Raw genomic sequence first — 14,196 nt, forward strand, 5'->3', positions numbered from 1 at the left:
ACCTAAACTCTTCATCTCGAGTATCCGAGGTGCCCTTGGACCTTCTCTCTGGATGAGGTCTGCAGACCCTTCGGCTCTTCTTTCTGGCAGCCTCACCTACAGGCTAGACCTGGGCTGAGTGGGCAGCAATCCTGAGAGCCCGCAGGGCCTCATGCCACTCAGCTTCTCTGAGCCCTGTAGTCCCCAAAGAGCGCATCAGCTGCCTCTTCCCTGGTCATGGAACTAAGATCCTGCAAGCTGAACAGCATGGCCAAAAAAGAAAAAGAAAAGTGAAGTTGACCATTGTCACTACAGTGGCAATATATTACAATATAAAAATGTATCAAATTAACATATTGTACACCTTAAATCTACACCACACTCTATGTAAAATATATAACTCCATTTTTTAAAAGTAGAGCTGAGAAAGTTAAGTAAATAATCTAAGTTACTAAGAGGTTGTTATTGGGTTCACATTGTCTATATCTTCCCCTGTACCTCATTACCTCTAAATATCCTTTCTCTTTCATCCACATATTGAAATTCTGCCTATTCTGTTACCCTAAGGAGAAAAACAGAATAATAAAAAACAAGAAACTAGGCATTAATTAGGCTCCCTGCTTTATGTAAAATAATAATACCAAATGTTCCTTGCAGCTTAAAAATAAATTGACAATTGATTTTTCAGAAGGCATGTACTTGGAAAAAACTGTTGCTTTGTAAACCGTGAAAAAGAATACAGAGGATTTAGGAAACAAATTTAGAGAACAGTGGTCTCAGTGTAATCCAGAGGGGCATTATCAGCATCACCTGGGAATGTGTTAGACCTGGAAATCCTCCAAATCCACCCAAGGGCAACTAATCAAAGACTGGTGGTGGGGCCAAGCAATCTATGTTTCAGCAGGCTCCCAAGGTGGTTCAAACACCCGATGCTGCTGCTGCTGCCGCTAAGTCACTTCAGTCGTGTCCGACTCTGCAACCCCATAGACGGCAGCCCATTAGGCTCCCCCATCCCTGGGATTCTCCAGGCAAGAACACTGGAGTGGGTTGCCATTTCCGTCTCCAATGCATGAAAGTGAAAAGTGAAAGTGAAGTCGCTCAGTTGTGTCCGACTCCTAGCGACCCCATGGACTGTGGCCCACCAGGCTCCTCTGTCCATGGGATTTTCCAGGCAAGAGTGCTGGAGTGGGGTGCCATTGCCTTCTCCAAACACCCGCTAAACCTCTCAAATACACAGTAAAGTTATAGAACCAATGATCTAAATGATTCAGCCTCAAACGTTGTAGAAAGGAGCTGAAAAAATTTATTTACTTAGTAGGGGGAAATTAAAACCTATTTTATTAGGATTGTATGCTCTATTACTCAGTACTATCAGGTCAGTTTGTTTCTCTTCCTTGTTTAAAACAACATACAAGTTACAGTACAAGCAGGCAGATCTTTTTATTCGACAGACACTCCCAAGACATGGGAGTAGGCCATGGTCATGATCCCTCTTGGCCTCCCCCTTTTTATACTTCCTGTCTCTTCCTTTTGGTTGTGCCCTATACAAAGTAGGGCTTGTACCCACCACCAATCAAGAAAAGGAATGCAAATAGGCATACACTCTAGGCCAACTGGTATCTGCAAGTTATGTAACAGCAGGCTCTGTTGCGCATGTCTTCCCATAATTCAGTCTGTTATAATCAGATATGTATGTGTGTGTGTGTAGAATATTTATGAACCCTTAATTGGCTCCTAGTTGCCTAAGGTTACTTGAGGAAGCCCCTGTGGTTAGGTTGTACCCACTGTGTACCTAGGGCACATGTGCAGGAGTTAGAAAAGTCTCTGTGGTTACTTCCTGTAGCATCTGTGAATTTTCCTGAGTGTGTCTGGAAAGGCATTTTAGAGATCAGCTTGCATCTTTTTTTTGGAGAAGGAAATGGCAACCCACTTCAATATTCTTGCCTGGAGAATCCCATGGACAGAGGAGCCTGGTGGACTAGTCCATGGGGTCCCAAAGAGTCAGACACGACTGAGCGGTCTTTTTTGGCTAGGCCACTCCTTGTTGCACATGCCTAACTTGCTACCTAATAGTACTAACCACCCTAAAAAATGTGCTTTATTATTTGACCTAAATAACTGTGTCAAATACACATATATTATAATTATAAACACAAAGTAAAACTGGTATACACAGGGACAAAAACTAGAGAGAAATATAGCACCCTAATTAACGCACTGATGTGAGATTTCATGTTTCGTTTCTCTTTTTAACTAATTCTCCCATATCGGCTAAACATAATACATATACATTCGTAAGCTTTTCTCCTGTTAACTGGTCTTCTGTCAGTTTAATTCTCAGCCCCTAAAATTAAAAGTTTCTCCCTCTTAACATTCCCTAAATCTAAGAAGTCCCATTCACTGTTTTAATTATTATCAATACAAAAACAATTTCCGAATTTCTACTTCTCTAACCTTTTTCTCCATCACCCAATCACCTATTAAAGACATCTCCGTTTAAATGTGTGGGTCTTGCAGCCAAATTTAAATATCTGAAGACACAAACATATTCCCAGCCAAAATCAGCCTCCAAATTGAGTATCCTTTGAACAGTTGCAGTGTGAGCTCTTTGCGTGAACTGCGTAAGAGTACTGCCCCACGAACCAACTCCCGCCTCTTCTTATACAACACTCAGCTCCTTGAAGTTCTCAGCGTCCCTACTCGCCACCACTGATTTATTTGTAGTCAGGGCCTAAATTTACGCCGGCGGCTTCCACATCTCACAGAACCCTCCGATGTCATCCAATCACGGCCCAGCCAGAAAGCCAAGGCTCAGCAAGGCCTCACGACGTTCAACTACTCAGAACCTTGCTTCGCTGGTATCACGTGACTCGAGTCCCCGCCTCCCACCCTCTCCCTCAGAGGTTTGGAGGCACCTCCCTTCAGCTGGCGCTCGCTGATTGGTTATTGCTCGCGCGGTCTCCTGGGTGACCGGAACGCGGTAGCCTTCTTGAAGAAGATCGGGTGCGCTTGCGCACTTGTTAGATCGCGCAGCTGCTGGATCTTTGAGATGAAGGTAAATAACTTACAAACCCGGGGGTGCGGGAATGTGCGACCACTGGGCATTCCCTTAAACTCTACGAGAGTCGCTTTCAGGATAGAGGCTTGTGACCTTCCTTCCTTCTCCCGAGTGCTTGAGAAATGGGGAAGGGAGCGGGGTGACCAGGGAGAGCAGAGGCGAAGTTGAAGAAACAAGGGGAAAGGAAGGAAAATTGAAGAGGAGACGGCGGGGAGGGAGGCCTCTCATTTCTGGGACCGCAGACCGAGTTGGTGCGTTTTGGCCATTCCTCCACTGCTGGAAATGAGCAGACTGGATCTGAAGAGACTCCGAATTCGCCCGAATTCACACGGCGGGCAGAATGAGTTTGGGGGAAAAAAGCGTTCGGAGGGTCCTTGTAGAGTTGGCTCGTTCGAGTGTCAGGAGCCGCCTCATTTCTTGCAGCTAAACCCCTGGCAAGGCTCCTGAACAGCCTTCTGGCGGCTATTCAGCTCCTTAAAATGAGTGAAAAGCTCCGAAAGAATCTCAAATTGTATTGGCTGTGACTGGCGCAGTTTACAGATCACCTGGTGACGGTGTATATTATTCACGGGGAAATCTGCATGCACAGGTCTCAATCTCTAGAGCGTCATCCTCTGCATGCATCGGTTTTAGGATTGCGCTTATGAACCCCATTCCCGGGTCACTGGCTACAGCTCATTCACCCTTCGCCTTACCAGACAATAACCCCGCCCCACTCCTAGTGCCCCCTACTCCCCATCCCACCCCCCCCCCCCCCACTCCACCACCACTCCCCCCGCCCCCCACACACACAGGCCCTGATCTGGCATAGAAATGGAAAGCTTAATTTTTTTCATTGTTTTGCACATTTTCGTGGCTATAGTGTAAATTGGAGTTGACCTGTAATCTTAACTCACATTTCTAAAGCTCTTCACCATTTATGAAGTACTTGTAGCTCAGTTGGTAAAGAATCTGCCTACAATGCGGGAGACCTGCATTCGATTCCTGGGTTGGGAAGATCCCCTGGAGAAGGAAATGGCAACCCACTCCAGTATTCTTGCCTGGAGAATCCCATTGACTGTAGCCTGCCAGGCTCCTCTGTCCACGGGGTCGCAAGAGTCCTACACGACTTAAGGACTAAACCATCAGAGTAAGGAGATACTGTTATTCCTGGTTTACAGTTGAGAATTCTATGCTTGAGGCCATTTAATAGACCTGCTTTAAGCCCTACAGCTAATAAGTGAAAAGCAAAATCTAGAGTTCCCTGGTGGTCCAGTGGTTTGGATTCCTTTCTTTCACTGTCAAGGGCCCAGGTTAGTTACCTGGTTAGGGAACTAGGATCCCACAAGCTATGTCGGTGGCCAAAAAACAATTGTATTAAAAAATAAAGATTGAAAAAAGCAGTCTAAAGGTTCGTTTTCTGGTTTTGAAGCTAGCACCTTTTTACGGGGTGTTGTATGTGTATGGAGCGCCTGTTGACCTCCTTTGAAGAAAAATAGTAGGTAAAATCACAACCAGAGGAGGTCTACCAAGAAACTAGTGACATTCAAATTTAGGGAGCCCTCACTTGCATGTAGGGGTTCCAGGGCAATGTGGTCATAAAATTGCAAAAGTAAAATGCTTTTATACTTTTTTTTAAGGGTGTCTTCTTGCTCCACACAACTTGGATGCACCTGTGATTGATTATAGGCATCTGTTTTCAATAGAGGTGGATTTGATCATCTTTTTAATGTAGTAATTGCCTGTAATTGGTGTAAAATTTAGACCATTGGAAGAGTTTTGTGTTACCATTGAGACTGTCACACCACCTGCAATTGTATCTAAACTTAACTTGCCTAGATATAGGCATCATTGTTTAATTTTTAATTTAACCTAATGTTAAAATGTAAATTTATTCATTCAAACTTATGGCTCTAGATGTTTTGTATCAGCAGTGTTTAATATAAATATAATGTGAGCCAATGTACTTTAAAATATTTAGTAGCCACATTAAAATGTTTTTAAAGAAACAGTTAAGGTTACCTTCATAATGTATTTTGTTTTACCCAGTATATCCAAAATATTATCATTTCAACATGTAATCAATATGAAAAATTATCAGTAAAGATAGTTTGCCTTCTTTCCTGTATTATCTTTTTTTTAAATAAATTTATTTATTTAAATTGGAGACTAATTACTTTACAATGTTATATTGGTTTTGCCATACATCAACATGAATCTGCCACAGGTGTACATGTGTTCCCCTTCCTGAACCCCCCTCTCTCCTCCCTCCCCATAGCATCCCTCTGGGTCATCCCAGTGCACCAGCCCCGAGCATCCTGTATCATGCATCGAACCTGCACTGGTGATTCGTTTCACATATGATATTATACATGTTTCAATGCCATTCTCCCAAATCACCCCACCCTCACCCTCTCTCATAGAGTCCGAAAGACTGTTCTATACATCTGTGTCTCTTTTGCTGTCTCACATACAGGGTTATTGTTACCATCTTTCTAAATTCCATATGTATGCGTTAGTATACTGTATTGGTGTTTTTCTTTCTGGCTTACTTCACTCTGTATAATAGGCTCCAGTTCATCTACCTCATTAGAACTGATTCAAATGTATTCTTTTTAATGGCTGAGTAATACCCCATTGTGTATATATACCATAGCTTTCTTATCCAATTGTGTATATATACCACAGCTTTCTTATCCATTCATCTGCTGATGAACATCTAGGTCGCTTCCATGTCCTGGCTATTATAAATAGTGCTGCGATGAACATTGGGGTACACATGTCTCTTTCAATTCTGGTTTCCTCAGTGTGTATGCCCAGCAGTGGGATTGCTGGGTCATAAGGCAGTTCTATTTCCTGTTTTTTAAGGAATCTCCACACTGTTCTCCATAGTGGCTGTACTAGTTTGCATTCCCACCAACAGTGTAAGAGGGTTCCCTTTTCTCCACACCCTCCCCAGCATTTATTGCTTGTAGACTTTTGGATCGCAGCCATTCTGACTTGTGTGAAATGGTACCTCATTGTGGTTTTGATTTGCATTTCTCTGATAATGAGTGATGTTGAGCATCTTTTCATGTGTTTGTGAGCCATCTGTATGTCTTCTTTGGAGAAATGGCTGTTTAGTTCTTTGGCCCATTTTTTGATTGGGTCATTTATTTTTCTGGAATTGAGCTGCAGGAGTTGCTTGTATATTTTTGAGATTAATTCTTTGTCAGTTGCTTCATTTGCTATTATTTTCTCCCATTCTGAAGGCTGTCTTTTCACCTTGCTTATAGTTTCCTTTGTTGTGCAAAGCTTTTAATTTTAATTAGGTCCCATTTGTTTATTTTTGCTTTTATTTCCAATATTCTGGGAAGTGGGTCATAGAGGATCCTGCTGTGATTTATGTCGGAGAGTGTTTTGCCTATGTTCTCCTCTAGGAGTTTTATAGTTTCTGGTCTTACATTTAGATCTTTAATCCATTTTTAGTTTATTTTTGTGTATGGTGTTAGAAAGTGTTCTAGTTTCATTCTTTTACAAGTGGTTGACCAGTTTTCCCAGCACCACTTGTTGAAGAGATTGTCTTTTCTCCATAGTATATGCTTGCCTCCTTTGTCAAAGATAAGGTGTCCATAGGTGCGTGGATTTATCTCTGGGCTTTCTATTTTGTTCCATTGATCTATATTTCTGTGTTTGTGCCAGTACCATACTGTCTTGATGACTGTGGCTTTGTAGTAGAGCCTGAAGTCAGGCAGGTTGAGTCCTCCAGTTCCATTCTTCTTTCTCAAGATTGCTTTGGCTATTCAACGTTTTTTGTATTTCCATACACATTGTGAAATTATTTGTTCTAGCTCTGTGAAAAATACCATTGGTAGCTTGATAGGGTGGAGAAGGCAGTGGCAACCCACTTCAGTACTCTTGCCTGGAAAATCTCATGGACGGAAAAGCCTGGTGGGCTGCGGCCCATGGGGTCACTGTGAGTCAGGCACGACTGAGCGACTTCACTTTCACTTTTCACTTTTCTGCATTGGGGAAGGAAATGGCAACCCACTTCAGTGTTCTTGCCTGGAGAATCCCGGGGACGGGGGAGCCTGGTGGGCTTCCGTCTATGGGGTCGCACAGAGTTGGTCATGACTGAAGCAACTTAGCAGCAGCAGCTTGATAGGGATTGCATTGAATCTATAGATTGCTTTGGGTAGTATACTCATTTTCACTATATTGATTCTTCCTATCCATGAACACAGTGTATTTCTCCATCTATTAGTGTCCTCTTTGATTTCTTTCACCAGTATTTTATAGTTTTCTATATATAGGTAGTATTTTATTCTTTTCGTTGCAATGGTGAATGGAATTTTTCCTTAATTTCTCTATTTTCTCATTATTAGTGTAGAGCAAGGGATTTCTATGTGTTGATTTTATATCCTGCAACTTTACTATATTCATTGATTAGCTCTAGTAATTTTCTGGTGGAGTCTTTAGGGTTTTCTATGTAGAGGATCATGTCATCTGCAAACAGTGAGAGTTTTACTTCTTTTCCAATTTGGATTCCCTTTATTTATTTCTTCTGCTCTGACTGCTGTGGCCAAAACTTCCAAAACTATGTTGAATAGTAGTGGTGAAAGTGGGCACCCTTGTCTTGTTCCTGACTTTAGGGGAAATGCTTTCAGTTTTTCACCACTGAGGATAATGTTTGCTGTGGGTTTTTCATATATAGCTGTATTGTCTTTGAAATCATATAGTCATGTGTGGTTTATAGCACATCTAAATTTGGACTACCCATATATCAAGTCCTCAATAAAATTCCAAGTACACATGTGGTTTGTGGCTTCTATATCAGATGTGCTCAGTGGTATTTGACCCTTTGGAACTTAAAGGACTGTAGCCCTCTCCCAGCTCCTCTGTCCATCGGTTTCTCCAGGCAAGAATACCTGAGAGGGCTGCCATTTCCTCCAGGGAATCTTTCCAACCCAGGGATCGAACCTGGGTTTCCTGCATTGCAGGCAGATTCTTTACCACTGAGCCACCTGGGAAGCCCTCCATATTGTATACACAGTTCTTTGTTGTCAAAGTGAAAAGAATGATTTTTCAGTTGAAAAAGTATCCACCCAATAGCCAAATTAAACACTTAATGATAAAGTGTATCTAATGGAGAAAGGAGAAAAAATAATTTTGAAGGAGGTATAGATATTTTGTATTTCTGTCATGATTAAGGGTTTTTTTTTATGGTTAAGGTTTTTTAATAGCAACTTTATTAAATTTAATCTCCCCAAATCCATGCTATTAATAATTAGCTAAATTCCCTGATAGCTCAGTTGGTAAAGAATCCACCTGCAATGCAGGAGACCTGGATTCAATCCCTGGGTGGGGAAGATCCACTGGAGAAAGGATAGGTTACCCGCTCCAGTATTCTGGCCTGGAGAATCCCCATGGACTGTAGCCTGTGGAGTTGCAAAGAGTCGGACATGGCTGAGTGACTTTCACAAATTCAAGTTTAATTTTTTTTAATTTTTAATAGTTATAAAACACTGAATCATAAATTTATATAAAATTAACATTTAGAAACATTCAAAAGCAAAAAAGTTTTATAGTAAATGCTCCCGTGTATGTTGAGGTCTGTACTTGACCAGCCAGATTATGGTTATTTGGTTGGTTGGTTAATTGGTCATTTTATTTGTTACATTGTTGACTTCTTTTGGGTAAGCTCTAGCATAAGCTTTCACCATCCTGAATCCTACTGTTTTCATTATTATGTTTTGATATCTTTTCTGACCAACTGTTAATTGTATGTTTTAAAATATAAAAATTGTGTTGTGCTTTTTTAGCGTGTTTTCTCACTACTAGAAAAGACTTGGCTTGGCACACCAATACAGTTTACCTGGCAGAAAACATCAGGAAACTATCTTGCTGTAACAGGGTAAGATAACAGTGATTGTTAGTAAATCACTCTGACTCCACGTGGTTGTATGCCCACCAAACCATACCATCTGTTCAGTAGAAATTCTTTAATGATGGTTGCATGGTGAGAAAAGTAATATATTAATATCACAATTCATAGAACCTTTTCCCTAGTGATAACTTTTTACATACAAATTGTGAAACTATCATGAGAAAATATAGAAATCACTTGAATGTATAAGAAAACTCTTTAGATACATAAGAAGTAAAATTTAAATCATATCTTTTTGTTCTAATTGCTTTTAGAGCTGATCATATTGTGAAAATCTTTGATCGCCATGGTCAAAAAAGAAGTGAAATCAACTTATCTGGGTAAGTACAGAGGTAGATCAAAATTTTTTCAAACTTTGTGGCCTAAAAGATAAAAAAACACTGTCTTAAAACTTATAATCAAGTAGAATTTTGTAATTTATGTCTAACCTGTATCTCTTCTTTTGCTTTCTCCATTTGCAAAGAGATTTAGTTTTGTATACCATAAGCAGTTAATGAAATAGGTATATAGCATATGAATTAAGAGTTTAATACATTCATTGACAGATAAGCTTTAAGGCAGAATTGTAAATGAGTCTATGTGAAAGAATTCTTATTTAATTATAAACAAGCCTTAATGTATATATTTGCAGATAAGCCCTTATTGATGTAGTATTTCCTCTCTAATATAAATTGGAAAATAGTTACTTTCCACACTTTTTTTATCCTTTTTAAGAAAGTCATTCTAGATTACAGTAAGCATAACGTAAGCATTTTTAATAATTCAGTGTGATCATTCCCTGTATTAGTTATTTTACCCATAGTCTTAGTGGTTATTATGATGTTTGCATAAGACCTAAGTGGTCTTAAGCTGCCAGGCTTTTTAAATTCACGTCAGCCTTGTGTAGTTTATCAGCCACCATCTTTGCAAATTAGGTGGCTCTACTTATCTCACACCCACCTAATGCCACCATTTTAGCATTTCCTATTGCTCTCTTAATTGTTGCTTCTGGTTTCTATATTTCTGGGGAACAGAGGGCAAGCTAGTTATAATTATGTTTAGAATAAAGTGAAAAGGCACTTAGTAAAAAACTTCTCTGATTAAGTTGTAGGAGCTTTATTGCATAATCTCTGTAACATTGCTTTTGGTTATGCAGTGTCCTTATTTTTTTGCTTCTGAGTTCTTTTGCTGTATTCAACATAGCTGAATTAGACTGACAAAACATCATCAGATAAACAAAATGCTATTATATGTTGTCTTTAATGATTTTATTAAGAATTTGAAAGCCTCCCTCTTCCATACCTCTCAAAATCTGTGGAAATACTATAGAAAATTAAGATCCCCAAACATATTTTAGTAGTTTGAAGAATAAAATAACTGAAGTGATTCCCAGATGTCTTAAATGGAAAGCTGAGTGTTGCTTCAGGGGCCCGCAAAGTCTGGGATCTGAGCTGGAGCTGACGTAATAATAATAGGAATAAAGTGCACAATAAATGTAAGGCACTGGAATCATCCAGAACCCATCTCCCCAACCCCAGGTCCATGGAAAAATTGTCTTCCACAAAAGGCCAAAAACGTTGGGGACCACTGGGCAGGTGCCCCAAAACAGTCTCCAAATGAGAAACAGAATCAGAAGAGGAAGAAAAGGTTAATCTCCAGGGAAGTTCTTAAATTACAATAAACATTTGGAGTAATTTTAAACAGTAAGAAACATATTAAATAGAGCATTTCCTATTTATAACTATTTTGTTACCTTAAATCACTCTTCTTATTCTATTCAATATTAAGATATGAAATGAAAATGACTTTTCTTACTATGTATTTCAGAATTCAGTATTTCTTACTGTTTGCAATCCTACATCTAGCCAGCCTTGCTCTGTTTAATACACAGCTTGTCTAGATATTTCACTTCTTATCAGTACCTTCTTTTTCCCTCTGTGCATCTGAAACCACCTTTCAAAAGTTGATCACACAAATTTCCTCTTGATTCCAGACATGATTCCTTTCTAGAGGTGCTTGATGAGTATTTTACCACAAGAGCCCAGCTCTTTACAGGTGTCAAGAAAATCTGCTAACCTATTAGATATAATTGTATTTAATATAGTATGTGAAAGTGATATTTAAAATAGAATTCAAAATGTTTCCATCCCCTCAACAACAACAAAATTGGTGTTAGTGTTATCCAGGCAGTAAATTTGGAGTTCTGTTTCTTACTTTAGAAAGTTTATGACTTTAAAAATAGATTGAATGGACTTGCTATAGACAAAAATCACAAATAGTTGATTGTTTGAATTTCTTTCCCCTACTTTAATGTATAGTGATTGTTTTGTTCTCTTTTTTAAAAAGTAATTGTGTTACTATGGATTGGGACAAGGATGGAGATATTCTAGCAGTGATTGCTGAGAAATCCAGTTGCATTTATCTGTGGGATGCCAACACGAACAAAACCAGTCAGTTAGACAGTGGCTTGAGGTAAGGATAACTTTTTTTATTTTTTAAATCTTCACTTAGAAATACTATTTGCAGCTTTGATGCTAAAAAGATCTTACTACATTCATTATAAATATGCCCTGATGAGATATTTTCTTATAAAAGGGAAAAATTCATTTCTTTTAAAATTGTTACATATAATCCTATTACTTTTGCCCAATTAATTAGAATACAGTATCATTCTAAAATATAAAGAGCTTCTTAAAAAGTTGCTTTCAGTGAAATAGACTAAGTCCAAAGAAGAGAGAAAACATTTATAGGAAAATCTGGAAATAGGATGACTACAGGCATGACTGGATCTAGGGGTTGTAATGATGCAGTCTAGACATCTCACAGCTCTTTCTTTCTCTGTATTGACTTCTTCTAAGTCAGACTCTCTCCCTCTTTTAATTCTGTTGACGTATAGTTGATTTATAATGTTGTGTTAATTTCTGCTGTGCAGCAAAGTGATTCAGTTATACATATATGTACTTTCTTTTTCATATTCTTTTTCCTTGTGGTTTATCACAGGATATTGAATATTGTCCCCTGTGCTATACAATAGGTCCAAGTCATTTATCCATCCTGTATATATTTAGACTCTTTTGATGGCTACTGGCATCAGCTTCTCCTATTCTTCACAGCAAGTTATACCAAAGAAAAGGGCATGCCACTATTACATCGCCAGTATCCTCTCAGTTCTTTAAAAGGTCTTTGAATAGGGTAGGCAGGGCCATAGGGTTGATAATCCTACCCATGAAGATTGGGGTAAGAGTGGGACAGTTCACAAGTGGAAGAAGTCCTGGGCAGACCGAATAAGTTACACATCTCTGCTAAAATAGAAGCTGTTTACCACATGGAAAAGAAAAACTTGTCAGTATTTACAGCTGAAATGCAATTTTGACCTTGAACAAGTTGCTTAACCTCTGCTTAAGCTTCAGTTTCTTCATATATGTAAAATGAGTCTAGTAATAATATCTGCCTCATAGCATCATGTGGCCTATAAGTGCAGGAAGAGATCACACATCTACCATAAGATTAGGCTTTACTTTTCCAACGTACTTGTCAAGGAATAACAGAGCAGGTCAAAACATCCCCCTAGTGCAGGTTCCCTCGACCCTCCAAAGTGAGGCACAAGAAATGCACCCACAGGCAATGGTGTCTGACCAACATCAAGTCTACTAGATCTGAGAACCTCCACTTCTTGCTCTGTCCTTTTACACTTCCATACTTCACTTTTCAGAAGGATTTTACACACTCTGTGCTTCCATTCAAGAAAGTGAAAGTGTTAATTGCTCAGTTGTGACCCCATGGGCTGTAGCCCGTCAGGCTCCCCTGTTCATGCAGTTCTCCAGGCAAGGATACTGGATTGGGTTGCCATTCCCTCCTCCAGGGGATCTTCCAACCCGGGTCTCTCACATTGCAGGTGGATTCTTTACCATCTGAGCCACCAGGGAAGCCCAAACCTCCTTCTGAGATGCCCTTAATAGTGACAGAGCTGGAAAATCTATATCCTTTTTCAAATCATGAATTCCCAATAATTTTTTCAGTTTACTGTATCACAGTTTTAGACTTTTTAAAAGCTTAAGATGTTATCCATTAAGATTTTTACCACAATTAGAGTTACAACAATCATTAGTAGACAGATTAATAACTCTTATCATTAGTCATCTCCTGAAATGTGAGATTCCGTCATGACTGAATTGAAGCCTTTTATTCATTATACCTTTGTATTTTAGGTCTCACTGACTTAAGATCACTTTATAGTGTCTCAAAATGCCTTTAGCACTTACTCTTTGTCCTAAATCTTTAAAATTGTAATTTTATACTTCAGCTTCTAACTAGGTATTACAGTTATTCATGAAATTCACGAAGCACTTTTTAAAAGGACTGCTTAGGAGGTTAGGTTGTAAATTGTTTAGTAATTTACATCTTAATGTTACAGGGATCAATTGTCTTTCCTTCTTTGGTCAAAATTTGGAACTTTCCTGGCCGTTGGAACTGTTAAAGGAAATTTGCTAATTTATAATCATCAGACATCTCGAAAGATTCCTGTCATTGGTAGGTTACAGCTGGAAACACTGCTTAATATTTGGGATGCTTTAACATAAATGTAAATTTTATCACCTCAGGTTTCCCTGATACTGCAGGGGAAAATTTGTAGTTTAAAATTGACTTCCCTTGTCAAGCCATACCTCTGTCTAACTAGAAGATCCATCTTCACTACCTACTAAGAACTTCCCAGGTTACATAGAATAAGTTGCCCTCAGGTGAGTGAGCCTGTGCCTCTGGACACCAGTACATTAATAGCATGATTTCCATCTGTCCCTTTCTCACCCAGATTATGCCTCTGCTATGGAGTAGCTCATGTGCCTATCAACACATTAGTAGATGGGCTAAAACATTTGGCGACTTCTTGGACAGAGTATATCCATATTCCTAATTCTGACCCCTCACTGTCTCCAATCACTAATCTAGGAGTGAACTAGGAGTTATTTTTACCTCAGGGTATATGACTGGAAGGTATGCGTATTTATTCCTTCTTTGACCTTCTTGATTCAGCCTCTTTGATTCCCCCAGCCTCTGGCACTTAGCATCTGACTACCTGAAGGAAATAGTACTGATTTTTTTCAATTGTTGTAACATCAGGCTGGTGAGGGGTGAAATGGGTAGGCTTAATTATAATTTACTGCTAATGGAAGAATTAAATGCTGGAGATAATAGTGCCCACAGAATACTTGAGAAAGGGCTTTTCAGTTAAAGACACTTATTCATTTCAAGTTATTTTCACATATATGTATATCTT

General features: G+C 39.3%; 1 protein-coding gene across 11 annotated transcripts in view; it reads left to right on the plus strand.

Moving 5' to 3' along the window:
• The first annotated feature begins 2,925 nt into the window (after window positions 1–2,925).
• The window catches only part of WDR19 (WD repeat domain 19), a 78,026-nt gene continuing 66,755 nt past the window's right edge, over window positions 2,926–14,196 (plus strand). For 8 of the 11 annotated variants that reach the window (XR_011567156.1, XR_011567157.1, XR_011567158.1 and 5 more), the window contains exons 1-5: window positions 2,926–3,034; window positions 8,818–8,909; window positions 9,197–9,262; window positions 11,268–11,393; window positions 13,336–13,451. Coding sequence is in view for 4 of the 11 variants with exons in the window: in XM_070791309.1 (XP_070647410.1) it covers window positions 3,029–3,034; window positions 8,818–8,909; window positions 9,197–9,262; window positions 11,268–11,393; window positions 13,336–13,451 (406 nt within the window). In the remaining 7 variants the exon portion in view is untranslated. Of the gene's footprint in view, window positions 3,035–8,817; window positions 8,910–9,196; window positions 9,263–11,267; window positions 11,394–13,335; window positions 13,452–14,196 lie in introns of those variants that run through there. The other 3 variants (XM_019962598.2, XM_019962599.2, XM_070791311.1) reach the window with 2 other exon arrangements.

Source organism: Bos indicus, chromosome 6 (assembly GCF_029378745.1).
Source record: "Bos indicus isolate NIAB-ARS_2022 breed Sahiwal x Tharparkar chromosome 6, NIAB-ARS_B.indTharparkar_mat_pri_1.0, whole genome shotgun sequence".
In the NCBI taxonomy this organism is placed as follows: Eukaryota; Metazoa; Chordata; class Mammalia; order Artiodactyla; family Bovidae; genus Bos; species Bos indicus.